Here is a 16,584-nt window from a genome sequence, read left to right as displayed (position 1 = left end):
AGGGCTGCGTGTGGCGCTATCTGCACATGGCTACGTGTGGCGCTATCTGCACAGGGCTGCGTGTGGCGCTATCTGCACAGGGCTGCGTGTGGCGCTATCTGCACAGGGCTGCGTGTGGCGCTATCTGCACAGGGCTGCGTGTGGCGCTATCTGCACAGGGCTGCGTGTGGCGCTATCTGCAGAGGGCTGCGTGTGGCGCTATCTGCAGAGGGCTGCGTGTGGTGCTATCTACAGGGGGTCTGTGGCACTATCTACAGGGCGTGTGTGTACGTCGCTATCTACAGGCGGTCTTTGTGGCATTATCTATAAGGACAGTGATGTAATGAGGGATTCTTTCATTGATACCTATAATTGGTCTTTATAACGGTCTATTTTACTGGTGTACTTGTAATATAGAATTTAAAAAAGTAATTTAAAATAAGTTTTCTTATTCTATTATTTAGTCGATATATTAGCGTTTACTTTGGGTATTACTTTTGGTCATCAGATCGCCCACCATTGATGGAGACTTGCCCTGCTCCCTAACTGCTCAGCTCAGGAGCTGCCAAGACTTAAAGGGAACATTGGTGGTGAATGCGACAGATGCCTGACAGTGGCTCTTAGACTACTATGGCATCAGTTTAACATATAAGTCATGAACTTTTATGACATTTTCATGGCTAATCCGTTAAATAAATGCCATAATAGCCTGTGGGTGATGGCATCTGTTTAAATAGGCTCTGTCACCACATTATAAGTGCCCTATCCCCTACCTAATCTGAATGTAATGTAGATAACAACAGTGGTTTTTATTTTGAAAAACGATATTTTTTGAGCAAGTTATGAACAATTTTAGATTTATGCTAATTATTTTCTTAATGCCCACGCCCCATTTTTAACTTTTGATCAAGTGGGGGTTGTAAAGAGTAGTGTATGACACTGACCTCTCCATTCATGTCCATCTGTGCTCACAGCACAGAGTGATCTCGTGAGATCACGCTGTGCTGTCACATACACTCACAGTAACTTTTCCAAAGAGTCTTGAGAGTGAATAGACATTGCCTCCAGCCAGGTTGCGATGTCTATTCACACTTCGGTAAAGTTTCTGTGGGACTTACTCACAGCACAGCGTGATCTCGCGATATCACGCTGTGAATGACAGCACAGAGTGATCTCGCGAGTTCACGCTGTGCTGTGTGAGTAAGTCCCACAGAAACATATACACCATGAAAAGCTATTGAAAAGCTCATGATGTATATGTTTAATGGATGCCTGCAACGTATGTCATGCAGTGGCATATGTCACTCATAGGCTCCCTATGTTAAAAAAAAAATAATATTCTGCGTTGTATACGTTTTCCCGCAGGATCCGGTTGCATGGAAAAGCTATTCCATACCTTAAACAAAGATATACCGGCGTATACCCACCTGATGGAGGCCAAAGGAACACTTTTGTGGCCTCCATCAAACTAATGGAGCCCTATGGACATGTTTAGCATATATGTCGAGAGCTATCCTGGTGTACACACTAAATGTAGGGCAAAAACGTGATATGAACAAGGCCTTAGGCAGAATAGAATTTGGCAGTGGAAGTCAGGCAGATTCATATGCGATTCCAAGGATTAGGCGTAAACATATACGTCATGAAAAGGTCATGAAAGTTCAGCCTACGTTTAACGTATACGTATAACGGTCTAATGACTCAAACTAGAGCATCATAGACCTTGTGATGCTTTTAGATCTGATAAATAAACTCCTGGTCATGCCTCAGCATTTGTAGGCATAATAATAATGCTGGGTTTGCACATTGCATATTTGTTACAGAATTTGCAAAATTCTCACTGAAATTCCGCAACAAACTACAGTACGATGAAAAATTATTTTTAGCAAACTCCATTTCCAAGTAAAAAATTGACTTTATATTCCAGGCATGCTACAAATTTTTCATAGTATAGGATTCTAAGGGTATGTGCACACGTAGTGACCAAAAACGTCTGAAAATACAGAGCTGTTTTCAAGGGAAAACAGCCCCTGATTTTCAGACGTTTTTTGAGCAACTCGCATTTTTCGCTGCGTTTTTCGCTCCGTTTTCGCTGCGTTTTTTACGTCCGTTTTTGGAGCTGTTTTCATTGGAGTCTATGAGAAAACAGCTCCAAAAACGTCCAAAGAAGTGTCCTGCACTTCTTTTTACGAGGCGTAATTTTACGCGTCGTAATTGCCGTACGACGCGTAAAATTACGCGTCGTGGGAACAATACAGCGTTATACCCATAGAAAGTAATGGGCAGATGTTTGACAACGTAATTGAGACGTATTTTCAGACGTAAAACGAGGCAAAAAACGCCTCGTATACGTCTGAAAATAGGTCGTGTGAACCCAGCCTAAAGGGTTTGTCGGAGCATTTGATCCAACAAGCTTCAGCACAACCATCTCCAATTAAGCTGATTACTGAATATAAAGCTAATGAATTCAGCATTGTGCTGTACAGATTGCCAGAATGCTGTGGCTCACACTGGGGGTCTTTCTGGCTGGCTTTGTCCCATTGATAGCGGATTCTGAGATGAGGCGCAGGGAAGAATTGTTTCTAAGAAGTTTGGGTTTCCCAGCTAAGCCGAGTCCTGTCTCTCCCCCTCCTATACCTTCTATATTATGGAAGATCTACAATCAGAGGATGGGTAACACAGCTCCCAAAAAGAAACAAGATTTATGCTTTGTAGAAGAGTTCAATGTGTCTGGTAGTGTCATCCGAGTCTTTCCGGATCATGGTAAGGAAAGGTTTGTGTCCTGGCTGTTCCCGCCCCCCCCCTTTTTTTTTTTTTTTTTTTTTTTTTTTGTTGGCGCTCCTTTTCTGGCTAAAAAAAAAATTCACAAAAAACGTACATGTGAATGTGGCCAGAGTGGTGCAAAGAGACCCCTTTGCCATATAGCGGGACTTCAGTGCTTTAAATGTCACATAGTAAATGAAGGGTCTAATTTTTTTATTTTACACTGGGGCACCGTTCTACTAATCTGCAGTTCTTTGTTTTTGTTTTTTTTACAATCCCTTTCTGTATGAGAAATCACTGGGTGTCTTAGGGTATGTGCACATACCCGCAAAGGTCTGAAGATACGGAGCGGTTTTCAAGGGAAAACCGCTCCTGATTTTCAGCCGTTTTTTTACGGCTGTTTTTGGAGCTGTTTTTCTATAGTCCATGAAAAACTGCTCAAGAAATGACATGCACTTCTTTTTCGCGGGCGTCTTTTTACGCGCAGTTTTCTGAAAATGAGGCGTAAAAAAACGCCTCGTCCGAACAGAACGCCAATGAAATTAATGGGCAGCTGTTTATAGGCGTTCTATTTCCGGGATTTTTCAGGCGTTTGAGGTGTAAACGCCCTGAAATACCCCTGAAAGCACTACGTGTGCACATACCCTTACTGCTGGAGCTCTAAATGATTAGTGTGAGGAAATCTGATTGGGGTTGTTTCTTTAGCAGGTGCATGGATTTCTGCAAGTACTATAAAGATGAATAGAGCTGGTTCAGTCAAAGAAAATTTCTGCAACAAAATCTGCTGCGTGAGACTGCACACTAGGGCCTTATTCACACAGTGCAGATTCTGTAAGGCTTTTAAACCAGAATTGGATCCAAGAGAACAGACGTATAAGACCTTCCTTTTACATATTTCTTCTGTTGGATTCCGTTCCTGGTTTTGGTTTAAAAAAAAAAAAAAAAAAACATGCAAAATCTGGACTGTGATCAATGCCTAAGGCCGGGTTCCCACGAAGTGTAAATGCTGTGGAATTTCCGGAATGGAATTAGTACGTAAATCATGTAGCACCTACAGTATCCGCAACGTGATTGAGATCTAGAAAATCTTGTGCCACATTGCGGGGGAAAAAAACGCACAAAAGTCGTGCAGAAAGTGTTCTGCGGTGCGATTTTCAATTCCTGCCACCCGGGATACGGGTCTGTCCCACCAACTGGACGGTTGGGAGGTATGCTAGTACTACCAATGTTTTATATTTTTCTACACCTTGCTTTTCGCCATGGTCATATTCTGTTTTGTTTTACATACCGTGGCTATGACCACCACAATGGTCTACTTTGATACATACACATCCATTGGTATACAAAAGTTACCACCCATGGTTGTTTGACGCTGGCCTCTGGATTTGTTAATTGATTATTCCACTACTTGATGTTCACTGTTCTATAAGCTTGTATACTTCATAAAGGCTTACACAAGATGAAACGTTGCACACTGGAATAACCCACTGATGATTTATCCTCACGCCTTGAGTGCTGCCCACCTTTTCTTCTATTAACCCCTTCGCGCTCAGGTCAGTACTATTACGTCCTGCTGAGCGCATCGTTCGCGCTCAGCTCAGTAATAGTACTGACCTGAGTTAACACGGTGCCATCTTTCCCCGGCGCGTGTCTGAGCTGTGATACCTGCTGTTTCCGACAGCAGGCTATGACAGCTTAGTGTGCAGGGACGGATCGCGGTGATCCCCGCCGATTAACCCCTTAGAAGCCGCGTTCAATAGCGATCGCGGCTTCTTGGGGATTAAGCTGCCATCGCCGGCCTGCTACACGATAGCGGGCCGCGATAGCTACTATGTCAACCAGAATCCTAACAATGGACTCTGGCTACGCCATCGACGGAAGCCTAGTGGGTCCTGACAAAGTCAGGACCCACTATGCTTGCTGTCAGCAAATAGCTGACAGCTCTAATACACTGCACTACGTATGTAGTGCAGTGTATTAGAATAGCGATCAGAGCCTCCTGCCCTCATGTCACCTGGAGGGACATAGTAAAAAAAAAGTAAAAAGAAGTTGTGTCAAAATAAGAAAATAAAAGTTTTAAAAGTAAAAATCCCCCTTTTTCCCTTATCAGTCCTTTATTATTAATAAAAATATATTAATAAACAAATAAACTATACATAATTGGTATCGCCGCGTCCGTAACGGCCTGAACTACAAAACGATGTCGTTATTTATCCCGTACGGTGAACGCCGTAAAAGAAAATAATAATAAACCGTACCAGAATCACAATTGTTTGGTCACTTCATCTCCCAAAAAATGGAATAAAAAGAGATCAAAAAGTCGCATGTACATAAAAATGGTACTGAACGAAACTACAGTTTGTTACGCAAAAAATAAGTCTTTGCACGACTTTCCTGATGGAAAAATAAAACAGTTATGGCTCTTAGAATATGGTAACACAAAAAGTAAATTATACTTTACAAAATGTATTTTATTGTGCAAACGCCATAAGACATAAAATAAAACCATAAACATATGGTATCGCTGTAATCGTATCACCACGCAGAATAAAGTGAATATGTCATTTATAGCGCACGGTGAACGCTGTAAAAAAAAATAGAATAAAAAACAATAGTAAAATTGCTGTTTTTTAGTCACCACGCCTCTTAAAAATAGAATAAAAACTGATCAAAAAGTTGCATGCACCCCAAGAAAACTACAATGAATTCCTCAAGGTCTCTAGTTTCCAAAAAGGGGTCACTTTTGGGGGGTTTCCACTGTTTTAGCACCACAAGACCTCTTCAAACCGGACATGGTGCCTAATAAATTAAATTAATTAAATGTCACCTCTACTTTGCTCTAAATTCCTGTGAAACACCTAAAGGGTTAATAAACTTTCTAAATGCTGTTGTGAATACTTTGAGGGGTCTAGTTTCTAAAATGGGGTGTTTCATAGGGGTTTCTAATATATGGGCCCCTCAAAGCAACTTCAGAACTGAGCTGGAAACTAAAAAATAAAATAAAAATGAGGCAATACTTCGCTTCTTACATTATACTGATAATGAGCAGTGCCCACCCCGAGATGACCCCAGTTTTGACCGTTTGTATAAACGGAGACCCCTATTAGACCGTTTCAGTGCCCGGTTTTCCCAAGCATACACCCCTGAGAATTGTATTTCTATTGATGGGTCCTTGGTACATTTTAAAGGGAGGGTTCAATTCCGCCAGTACCTGCCGGGTAGGAGGGCAAGGTATGGGGTGAAGATGTATAAGCTGTGCGAGAGTGCATCAGGGTAAACCTACAAATTTAGGATATATGAAGGAAAGGACAGCAGTATTCAGCCCCCAGAATGCCCCCCCCCCTCTTACTGGGAGTTAATGCAAAAATTGTGTGGGATTTGGTGCACCCACTGCTGGACCAGGGTCACCACCTCTACCTGGATAATTTTTATACCAGCGTCCCACTCTTCAACTGCTTCACTCCCAGAAGTCCTGCGGCATGCGGCACTGCTAGAAGAAATCTGAGAGGCCTCCCTAAGACTCTGCTTGGGCAAACAAGAAGGGGTGAGAGCTGGGCACATTCTAGCAGCAACATATTGTGTGTCACGTACAAGACAAGAGAGATGTCCCACCAGTACCCATGTACCTGTACGAGGTACCAGTACAGAGACCCCCAAACCAGACTGCATCCTGGACTACAATAGGTACATGGGAGGGGTGGACTTGTCAGATCAAGTCCTGAAGCCCTACAGTACTTCTGGAAGCGGGGCCACACGCATCGTACCAGGGCAACACTTTTTAGGAGAAGTTCCCCAAACTGGCAAGAAGGGAAAAAGTCAAAAGAGGTGCAAAGTCTGCTATAAGAGGGGGATAAGGAAGGACACAATATATCAATGTGACGCGTGTCCCGAAAAACCAGAGCTCTGTATGAAAGTGTTTTAAAATTTATCATACATCCCTTTATTTTAATTTACCCCAGTTTTACTCGCTCTGATCCACTTCGCACAGCTTACCCCTCCTCATCTTTCCCCTCTGAGCCCTGCTGCGTTCCCAGGCAGCTGATAACAGCCACATGTAGGGTATTGCCGTACCCGGGAGAACCAACATTACAGTTTATGGGGTGTATATCTCCGGTGGCGCATGCTGGGCACAATATATTGGACACTGAATTGGCATATATGTATAGAAAATTGCAAATTTCACTCTGCACCAACTGCTGCGCATTATCTTTTACACAATACCTGTGGGGTCAAAATGTTCACTATACCTCTAGATGAATGCCTTAAGGGGTGTAGATTTTAAAACAGGGTCACTTCTCGGGGGTTTCAACTGTACCGGTACCTTAGGGGCTTCTGCGTACAAGACTTAGCACCAGAAAAGCTCCAGTAGGCCAAATGGTGGTCCTTTACTTCTGAGCCCTGCCGTGTGCCCAGGCAGCTAATAACAGCCACATGTAGGGTATTGCCGTACCCGGGAGAACCCACATTACAGTTTATGGGGTGTATATCTCCGGTGGCACATGCTGGGCACAATATATCGGACACTGACATGGCATATATATAGAAAATTGCAAATCTCACTCTGCACCATCTGTTGCGCATTATCTTTTACACAATACCTGTGGGGTCAAAATGCTCACTACACCTATAGCTGAATTCCTTAAGGGGTGTCGTTTTTAAAACGGGGTCACTTCTCGGGGGTTTCAACTGTACTGATACCTCAGGGGCTTCTGCACTCATGACTTAGCACCAGAAAATTCCCAGTAGGCCACATGGTGGTCCTTTCCTTAAGAGCCCTCCCATGGGCCCAAACGGCAGTTTATCACCACAAATGGGGTATTGCCGCACTCAGGACAAATTGGGCAACAAATTGGGGTATTTTATTCCTTGTGAAAATAAGAAAATTTTTAGCCAAAACTACCTCTTATTGGAAAATTTTATTTTTTTAAATTCACAGCCCAATTCAAATAAATTCTGTGAAAAAACTGGGGTCTAAATGGTCACAACACCCATAAATGAATTCCTTGAGGGGTGTATTTTCCAAAATGGGGTGACTTCTGGTGGTTTTCCATTGCTTTGATATCTCTGGGGCTCTGCAAATGCGAAATGGCACCCGAAAACCAATCCAGCAAAATCTGGGCTCCAAAGAACACATAGCGCTCCTTTCCTTCTGATCCCTCCCATGGGCCCAAACGGCAGTATATCACCATAAATAGGGCATTGCCGCACTCAGGACAAATTGGGCATTTTGTTCCCTGTGAAAATAAGAAATTCTGAACAAAAATGACATCTTATTGGAAAAATTGTCATTCTTTTAATTTCACAGCCCAATTCAAATACGCGCTGGAAAAAAACTACGGGGTCAAAATGGTAACAATAACCATAAATGAATTCCTTGAGGGGTGCAGTTTCCAAAATGGGGTCAGTTTTGGGGGATTCCTACTGTTTTGGCACCTCAACACCTCTCCAAACCTGGCATGCTACCTAAAATATATGCTAATAAAAAAGAAGCACCAAAATGTACTAGGTGCTTCTTTGCTTCTGGGGCTTGTGTTTTAGTCCACGAGCGCACTAGAGCCACATATGGGACATTTCTAAACTGCAGAATCTGGACAATACATATTTAGTAGTGTTTCTTTGGTAAAACCTTCTTTGTTACAGAAAAAAAATTGAAGAAAAATGAAATTTGCAAATTTCACCTCCACTTTGCTTTAATTCCTGTGAAATGCCTGAAGGGTTAAAAAAACTTTCTAAATGCTATTTTGAATACTTTGAGGGGTCTAGTTTTTAAAATGGGGTGTTTTATGGGTGTTTCTAATACATAGGCCCCTCAAAGCCCCTTCAGAACTGAACAGGTACCTTTAAAAAAAAAAATGTTCTAAGCCTTGTAACGTCCAAGAAAAATAAAAAAATGCTCTAAAAACTATGCAGATCTAAAGTAGACTTATGGGAAATGTGAACTAGTAACTATTTTGACTGGTATAATCATCTGTTTTACAAGCACATGCATTTAAGTTCGGAAAAATGCTATTTTTTTCAAATTTCTCTCTAAATTTTGCAATTTTTCACAAATAAACACTGAATATATCGACCAAATTTTACCATTAACATAAAGCCCAATGTCTCACGAGAAAACAGTCTCAGAATCGCTTGGATAGGTTTAAGCATTCCGACGTTATTACCACATAAAGTGAAATATGTCAGATTTAAAAAATGGGCTCTGAGCCTTAAGGCCCAAACTAGGCTGCATCCTTAAAGAGGCTCTGCCTCCAGATTTTGCAACCCCTATCTGCTATTGCAGCAGATAGGCGCTGCAATGTAGATAACAGTAACGTTTTTATTTTTAAAAAACGAGCATTTTTGGCCAAGTTATGACAATTTTTGTATTTATGCAAATGAGGCTTGCAAAAGCCCAAGTGGGCGTGTATTATGTGCGTACATCGGGGCGTTTTTACTACTTTTACTAGCTGGGCGTTGTGTATAGAAGTATCATCCACTTCTCTTCAGAACGCCCAGCTTCTGGCAGTGCAGACACACAGCGTGTTCGAGAGATCACGCTGTGACGTCACTCACAGGTCCTGCATCGTGTCGGCACCAGAGGCTACAGTTGATTCTGCAGCAGCATCAGCGTTTGCAGGTAAGTCGATGTAGCTACTTACCTGCAAACGCTGATGCTGCTGCAGAATCAACTGTAGCCTCTGGTGCCGATGTGGCCGACACGATGCAGGACCTGTGAGTGACGTCACAGCGTGATCTCTCGAACACGCTGTGTGTCTGCACTGCCAGAAGCTGGGCGTTCTGAAGAGAAGTGGATGATACTTCTATACACAACGCCCAGCTAGTAAAAGTAGTAAAAACGCCCCGATGTACGCACATAATACACGCCCACTTGGGCTTTTGCAAGCCTCATTTGCATAAATACAAAAATGGTCATAACTTGGCCAAAAATGCTCGTTTTTTAAAAATAAAAACGTTACTGTAATCTACATTGCAGCGCCTATCTGCTGCAATAGCAGATAGGGGTTGCAAAATATGGTGACAGAGCCTCTCTAAGGGGTTAAGGGTATGTTTACACGAGGTCATTACGTCCGTAATTGACGGACGTATTTCGGCCGCAAGTACCGGACCGAACACAGTGCAGGGAGCCGGGCTCCTAGCATCAGTTATGTACGACGCTAGGAGTCCCTGCCTCTCCGTGGAACTACTGTCCCGTACTGAAAACATGATTACAGTACGGGACAGTTGTCCGGCAGCGAGGCATGGACTCCTAGCGTCGTACATAACTATGATTCTAGGAGCCCGGCTCCCTGCAGTGTGTTCGGTCCGGTACTTGCGGCCGAACTACGTCCGTCAATTACGGACGTAATGACCTCGTGTGAACATACCCTAAGGGTAGAGACGCGATGTATACACTGCAGATTTTCCGCAACGCATTTCATTGTGGAAAACCTGCAGCGGAGCAGCAGTGTGGTTAAGATTTGAAGAAATCTCATCCACACAAAGCGGAAAATGTCAGTCATTCAGAAATGTATCTGTGGTGTTTTTGCTTCATTTTTTTAAACCTGCAGCATGTCACTTTATGCTGCGGAATCGCTGCTCTTTTGTTGTGGGTTTTCCCCATTCAACTCAACAGGGAGATAAAACCTGCAACAAGAAAGCAAATGTTGCGATATTTGTTGCATAAAAGCTGCAAAATGCCCAATCCCCCCCCCCCCCCCCCAAAAAAAAACAAAACACATATATATTTGCTTGAAAAGTAATAAAAAGCTTCCTCCTTACCCCCGGCAGTTGTCCTAAAGATGGGATCCCCTGCTCGGAGTGCAGCCCGGCCTCCTAAGATGCCGTCTCATCCCATGTGACTGCTGCAGTCAATTAAAGGCTGCAGCTGTCACATGGACTACAGAGTCATGCCAGGAGGCTGGGCTGTACTCAGAGCAGAGAGACGTGTCGCCATGACAACGACCAGGTGGTAAGTATAAACTTTTATTTTTTTTCTGCCACGGGTCGGATATGCTGCATAAAAACTGTGCAGCATATCCGACCTGGAATCCGCAGCACCTTCCGTCTGAAAAATCGCACAACATTGGGGGTGTGGTTTTTCTAACTGAATTTTAACTGCAGAATGCAGCGCTGGGAGAGATAAAAAAATAATAATAAATAAAGTCCATACTTACCCACTCCCTCTCCTCTGTGCATAGTCCGGCCTACTACAATGACATTGCGGGCCATGTGATGCTGCAGCCTGTGATTGGGATGAAACATCACCCCAGGAGGCTTGACTGCAGGGAGGATGAGAGCGTTCTGGATAAGCATGATTTTTTTTTTTTCCCGGAGTTGCAATTTTTGTGGTGTAATCACTGCGATTCCCTTGCAACACATGGCTTTCTGTTGTGGGTTTTGCATTCCCATTGAATTCAATGGTGAAAAGCAAAGAAAATGCAGCATAAATTGACATACTGCGGATTCAAATTCCACACCGCAGGTAAATTTATGTTTAAACTGCATTTTTTTGTGCATAGAATTCTGTTGCGGAAATTCTGCAGCATTTACGATATGTGGGAACCCGACCTTAGTCAGGAACATTTATCATTTATAATGCCAAAGTATTGAGTCAGGGACCAATACAGCCCTGTGGCTGTGTTGCATCCGCATGGGCATAATTTGCTACTGATTTATGTTAACTATGTACTTTATGATGGTTCTTTTGTTATTACTGGAATCCCAATTAGGCCTTATTCACATGAACGTGTTAAACATCCGTGTGACAGCCGTTGAAACAACGGCCATCACACGGACCTATATAATTCAATGTGGCCGTTTCAACGAACCGTGTGAAGGGTCTGTGAGAAAATTGGACATGTCCTAGTTTTATTTTTATTTTTTTCACGCTTCATGCATTCCTCTTTAGACCCTAGTCTATGTGGGATGCGTGATATCGCATCCCGCCGCGCAGAGTAGTAATGCACCTCTGACGTGAAAAACTGCCGTTTTTCACGTCCGAGATCCGCAACGTCCATGTGAATCTAGCCTTACTCCTTTAAATACTTTAAAATGTCTTCACTTTTTTTTTTTTTTGTTAACATATCGTATTTTTTTTTCCTTTTTTAATACTTCCACACTAGGTCGATTTCTTCCTCAGTCTTCAGGTCCTCCTCCAAACCTTTGCTTGGAAAAAAGACTCTTCTTCAATCTTTCTGTAATGGAAAAAGAGGAGGAGGTAACCATGGCGCAGTTGGAGCTGACGTTTAGCCAAAATGCCTACTACGGACGAACATTTGATTTGCGGCTACACAGGATTCTACAAATGTCGCTGAAAGGAATGGGTAGTCAGAAGACAAGCAGAAAACTCTTGGTTGCACAAACTTTCCGTCTACTTCACAAGTCTCTAGTCTTTAATCTGACTGATGTTTGCCAGGTTTGGAGAGACCCTCGTAAGAATTTGGGACTAGCTCTGGAGATTTCCCATAGTAAAGAAGGCACATTGACTCATGTAAAGATGGATGAGTGTCAGGGTATGCAAACCTTTTTCTATAGCTCTTTACTCGCTGTGTCTCTTAATCCACTACAGTGTAAGAAGTCCCGAAAGAAGAGAAGTTATAACAAGCTTCCTTTAATGGCAAGCAACATCTGCAAAAAGAGACGCCTCTATATTGAATTTAGAGATGTGGGGTGGCAGAACTGGGTAATAGCTCCACGGGGCTACTTGGCCAATTACTGTTATGGAGAATGCCCTTATCCTCTAACAGACCTACTAAATGGCTCTAACCATGCTATCCTGCAAACTCTGGCTCATTCTTTTGAGCCTGAGGATATCCCTCTGCCCTGCTGTGTCCCAACAAAGATGTCATCAATCTCAATGTTATTCTATGATAATAATGACAATGTGGTCCTTAGACACTATGAAAATATGGCAGTGGACGCATGTGGCTGCAAGTGATGACCCAACTGGCAACTTTTGCCTTTACTATAGAATACGATTTTCACATAGTCTAAAATATTCTTATTTTTTTTCTTTGTTGTCCAGTTTAGAAAACCCTTTTACATACACTGTATAGAGGGTGCTCCTCTGTTCAGGATTCTTATCTCTTGGCCGTGGTGGAGAGTGGTTACAAATAGTGTCTCTCACTTTGGAGGACCTGACCTGTCCTGTATTATACAGACAACCCATTGATTTGAATGGCCACACTGTAATTGTTTAATTTCCACTGTGGTGGCACTGCATGAAAATGTAACACTTACTGGCAGATTTCCCCACAGATTACAGCTGATCACTGGGGTCCAAGTAGGGGGGAAACATTGTGATATGCTTATTGTAAAAGAGCCCTTCTAACAATAGGGATTGTCCAAAGCGGAGGACCCCTTTAACGTTGTTAATGGTAAAAAGGGTTTATATTGCATTTTACCGTAAATGTCTGCCTTAATCTAACTAATATTGTACTTGTTTTTATATTAAATGTTGTGCTTATTGATTTTGTAATAAACTTTGTGTGTAAAACTAGCTAAAAAAAAACTCCTCGAATATAAGGTGTGTATTAAAGGGAATGTGTCACTAGAAAAGAATTTTTTGTTTTTTTTTGTTAAACAGTTAGTGTATAGGTGATTAAACATTGTTCTAATTTTTTCACGAGTCAGGAAATATTATAAATTAGATTCTAATTTATAAAATTTCCCAGTGCTGGTCACTAGATGGTAAAATTCATAAAATTGCATGTGGTAAAGCAACCACATTGCTTTATGCTGCAAAATTTGAGAAAACTCACTCACTCACTCACTCACTCACTCACTCACTCACTCACTCACTCACTCTCGCTCGTTCTAGTGAGCTCTCAGAATCCCCCCTCCTTTATCTTGGCTAGTGCCGGGAGAAACGAGGGGATTGAACGGTCAAACCTCCTACACTGTGTGTCGTCATTTTTTGAGCGAACACACAGTGTAGTAGGTTAACATACAGTAGTAAACACACACAGTAAAACATGTACATACACAGACCTAACTTACCTGCTCCTGCCGCCGCCGCTCGCTCCATCTGCTACCTCCGCTCCAAGGGCACAAGTCCGGAAGCCGCGACCGGAAGTAGTAATCTTACTGTCCGGCCGCGACTTCCGGTCCACAAGAAAATGGTGCCGGACGTCGCACAGTTCAACTTGGACTGTGTGGGAGCGGCGCATGCGCCGTTCCCACACAGACGGCGTACAGCACAGTGGATGGAACGGGCCGCGTTCGCATTCACTATGGGACTGTATGTGCCGTATTCCATGTCTGTATGTGTCGTTAATCGACACATACAGAGATGGAAAAAAAAAATGGCAGCCCCCATGGACAAGAAAAAGTGAAAAAAGTAAAACACAAACACACACAAATAAATAAAAAAAATGTAATAAAACACTAAAAGCAAATTGATATAAAACAATTTTTTTTCGTGACACTGGTCCTTTAAGACTAAAACATATTCTGAGGCACAAACCCAATCATATCAAATTTCAATATACCCTCACATGAATCAATTTCTCTGTAAAGACGAGGCTGGATGGCAGCACGGAGGGCTTAAAAAAAAAAAAGCCTCCATGACTGCCATAGGAGGGAAAGGTTAGCCAATAGGAAGGGAAAGGGTTAGTGGAGGCAGGGAGGAGAGGGGAGGAGTCGGGGGTGAGGTATCTGTTCCTCCCGCTGTTTTCGGCATTGAGCCGGAAGCAGCGGCAGGAACAACAGGTAGAAAATTAGCTCCCACTGCTTCGGTGTATTGCCAGTGTCGTCTCCGGTCACAATGCTGGGTGGCTGGAGCAGACCGTGGCGGCGCTGGCCCGGATCCCTCAGGCGGGCCCGTCTTCGTGCCGACCTCGGTGTCGTCAGTTAGCAATGATGCACTCCCCTCCCCCTCTCAGGCGCTGGTGATATGGCGGCGGGGGGGAGAGTTGATTTTTTCTGCCCCTGCCCCTATAAAGCAGAGGGTGTCGTCGGGAGCGGCGGTTGCTCAGGCCCGGTCACCCCGCCGCTCCCATCGGTCCCGTCCACCCGAACGTCTGAGTCCAGACGTGGTCCTGCGGGCCTGGCGTCGCAGGGTGAGCCCTTCTAAGGACGCTGCAGGCCAGGCTTCTGGGACAGGCGCCTCCTCCCAGGGCCTGCGTCCTGGCAGGAATCCCCAGCCGCGACATGGCTCGGCGGTTAACGGAGTCGCAGGCTGGGCTCCCTGTCACGCCCCCGCCCTCAGTCACAGTGTGCAGAGTGCAGTCCACGGCCGCCCCGCATGGTGATGTGCCGGCCAGGGGGCAGGCTTCCTCGAGATCATCGGTGAGGACGCCAAGATCAGCGACGACGACGAGGCAACAGGTCCGGTCGGAAGTCTGGGTCCCTGCGGTCGGGCGGCAGGTTGTCGGCCCTTCTGCCAGCGTGCCGGGGTCCCCGTGTCGGAGATGTCGGTGCACGTACCTGTCGTCAGCGAGAGAAGATCTGGAAGATGGAGAGCTGGATGAGTCGCAACGCGGTCAGAATTTTCCGGCTGGCGGGAACACAGCGCCTGGGCAGCCTGGTGAGTGTGTAACTCCTACTTTACCGTATCCAGCAATTTTCATGTCGGGTGTTGGGGGTGGGGCAGCGAGCGCGGAGGTGTCGGTAGTGGCGTTGTCGGGCGCGATGGCTTATCGCATTTAGTGGGTTGTTGGCGTGAGTTAGTCGGGCGCTTAGATAGGGCAGCTGTGCCTGTAGTTCCAGTGGGGTCCCCGGTGGTGGTCTGGGAAGGTCCTCGTGATGTACAGCCGCGGTCCATGGTTGGTGAGGTTCCGGGGGTGTCCAAGGAAGCAGTAGCAGTGTCTGTTCAAACCGAGGCGCAGAAGGATGAGGATAGAATTCGGCTTGATGATCGTGCTCGGGGTGAGGTTTACGTCTGTTTTGAGGGCCCTTTAGGGGCTCACCTTAAAGGGAATGTGTTGCGAGTTTTTTTTTTTTTTTTTTTAATCAGTTAGTGTAAAAATGATTAAACATTGTTCTAATTTTTTACTTTTTTTCACTAGTCAGGAAATATTATAAATTAGATTCTAATTTATAATATTTCCCAGCGCTGGTCACTAGATGGAGCAATTCCCAAAATTGCAGCATTGCATGTGGTAAAGCAACCACATTGCTTTATGCTGCAAAATTTGGGAAAACTCACTCGCTCTAGTGAGCTCTCAGAATCCCCCCCTCCTTTATCCTGGCTAGTGCCGGGAGAAACGAGGGGATTGAACGGTCAAACCTCCTACACTGTGTGTCGTCATTTTTTGAGCGAACACACAGTGTAGTAGGTTAACATACACTAGTAAACACACAGTAAAACACGAACATACATAGAAATAACTTACCTGCTCCAGTCGCCGCCGCTCCCTCAGGGCTGTCCGCTCCGTCTGCTACCGCCGCTCCCAGTGCACAAGTCCGGAAGCCGCGACCGGAAGTAGTAATCTTACTGTCAGGCCGCGACTTCCGGTCTACAGGAAAATGGCGCCGGACGGCGCACAGTTCAACTTGGACTGTGTGGGAGCGGCGCATGCGCCGTTCCCACACAGACTGCGTACAGCATAGTGAATGGAATGGGCCCCGTTCGCATTCACTATGGGACTGTAGCTGCCGTATTCCATGTCTGTATGTGTCGTTAATCGACACATACAGAAATGGAACAAAAAATGGCAGCCCCCATAGGGAAGAAAAAGTGTAAAAATAAAAAAAAGTAAAACACAAACACACAAATAAATATAAAAGTTTTTAATAAAACACTAAAACCAAACTGATGTAAAAAAAATTTTTTTCATGACACTGTTCCTTTAAGCAGGAGGTCCGGAAAAGGATTTGGAAGGATGAGTACGTGGAAATTTTTTCTCTCCTGCCGCTTGCAAA

The 16,584-nt window shown here is 44.3% G+C and overlaps 1 protein-coding gene across 1 annotated transcript; it reads left to right on the top strand.

The window, feature by feature from the left end:
* The first annotated feature begins 2,474 nt into the window (after window positions 1–2,474).
* LOC142741823 (protein DVR-1-like) lies at window positions 2,475–12,659 on the top strand. Its single transcript, XM_075851153.1, has 2 exons — window positions 2,475–2,742; window positions 11,844–12,659. Exons 1-2 carry the CDS (start codon window positions 2,475–2,477, stop codon window positions 12,656–12,658), a joined length of 1,083 nt encoding a protein of 360 aa, XP_075707268.1. The 3' UTR covers window position 12,659.
* The last annotated feature ends 3,925 nt before the right edge of the window (window positions 12,660–16,584 follow it).

The sequence above is a fragment of the Rhinoderma darwinii genome, chromosome 1, assembly GCF_050947455.1.
Source record: "Rhinoderma darwinii isolate aRhiDar2 chromosome 1, aRhiDar2.hap1, whole genome shotgun sequence".
Taxonomy (NCBI): domain Eukaryota; kingdom Metazoa; phylum Chordata; class Amphibia; order Anura; family Rhinodermatidae; genus Rhinoderma; species Rhinoderma darwinii.
Note: the sequence above shows the minus strand (reverse complement) of the source record. Positions and strands in the feature narration are given on the sequence as shown.

What these genes read in the sequence shown, in the direction of transcription:
- LOC142741823 (XM_075851153.1), top strand. Translation starts at nt 2,475, where the DNA reads ATGCTGTGGCTCACACTGGGGGTCTTTCTGGCTGGCTTTGTCCCATTG. An exon ending in CCGAGTCTTTCCGGATCATG is followed by an intron (nt 2,743 to 11,843) that starts GTAAGGAAAGGT and finishes CTTCCACACTAG; the next exon opens with GTCGATTTCTTCCTCAGTCT.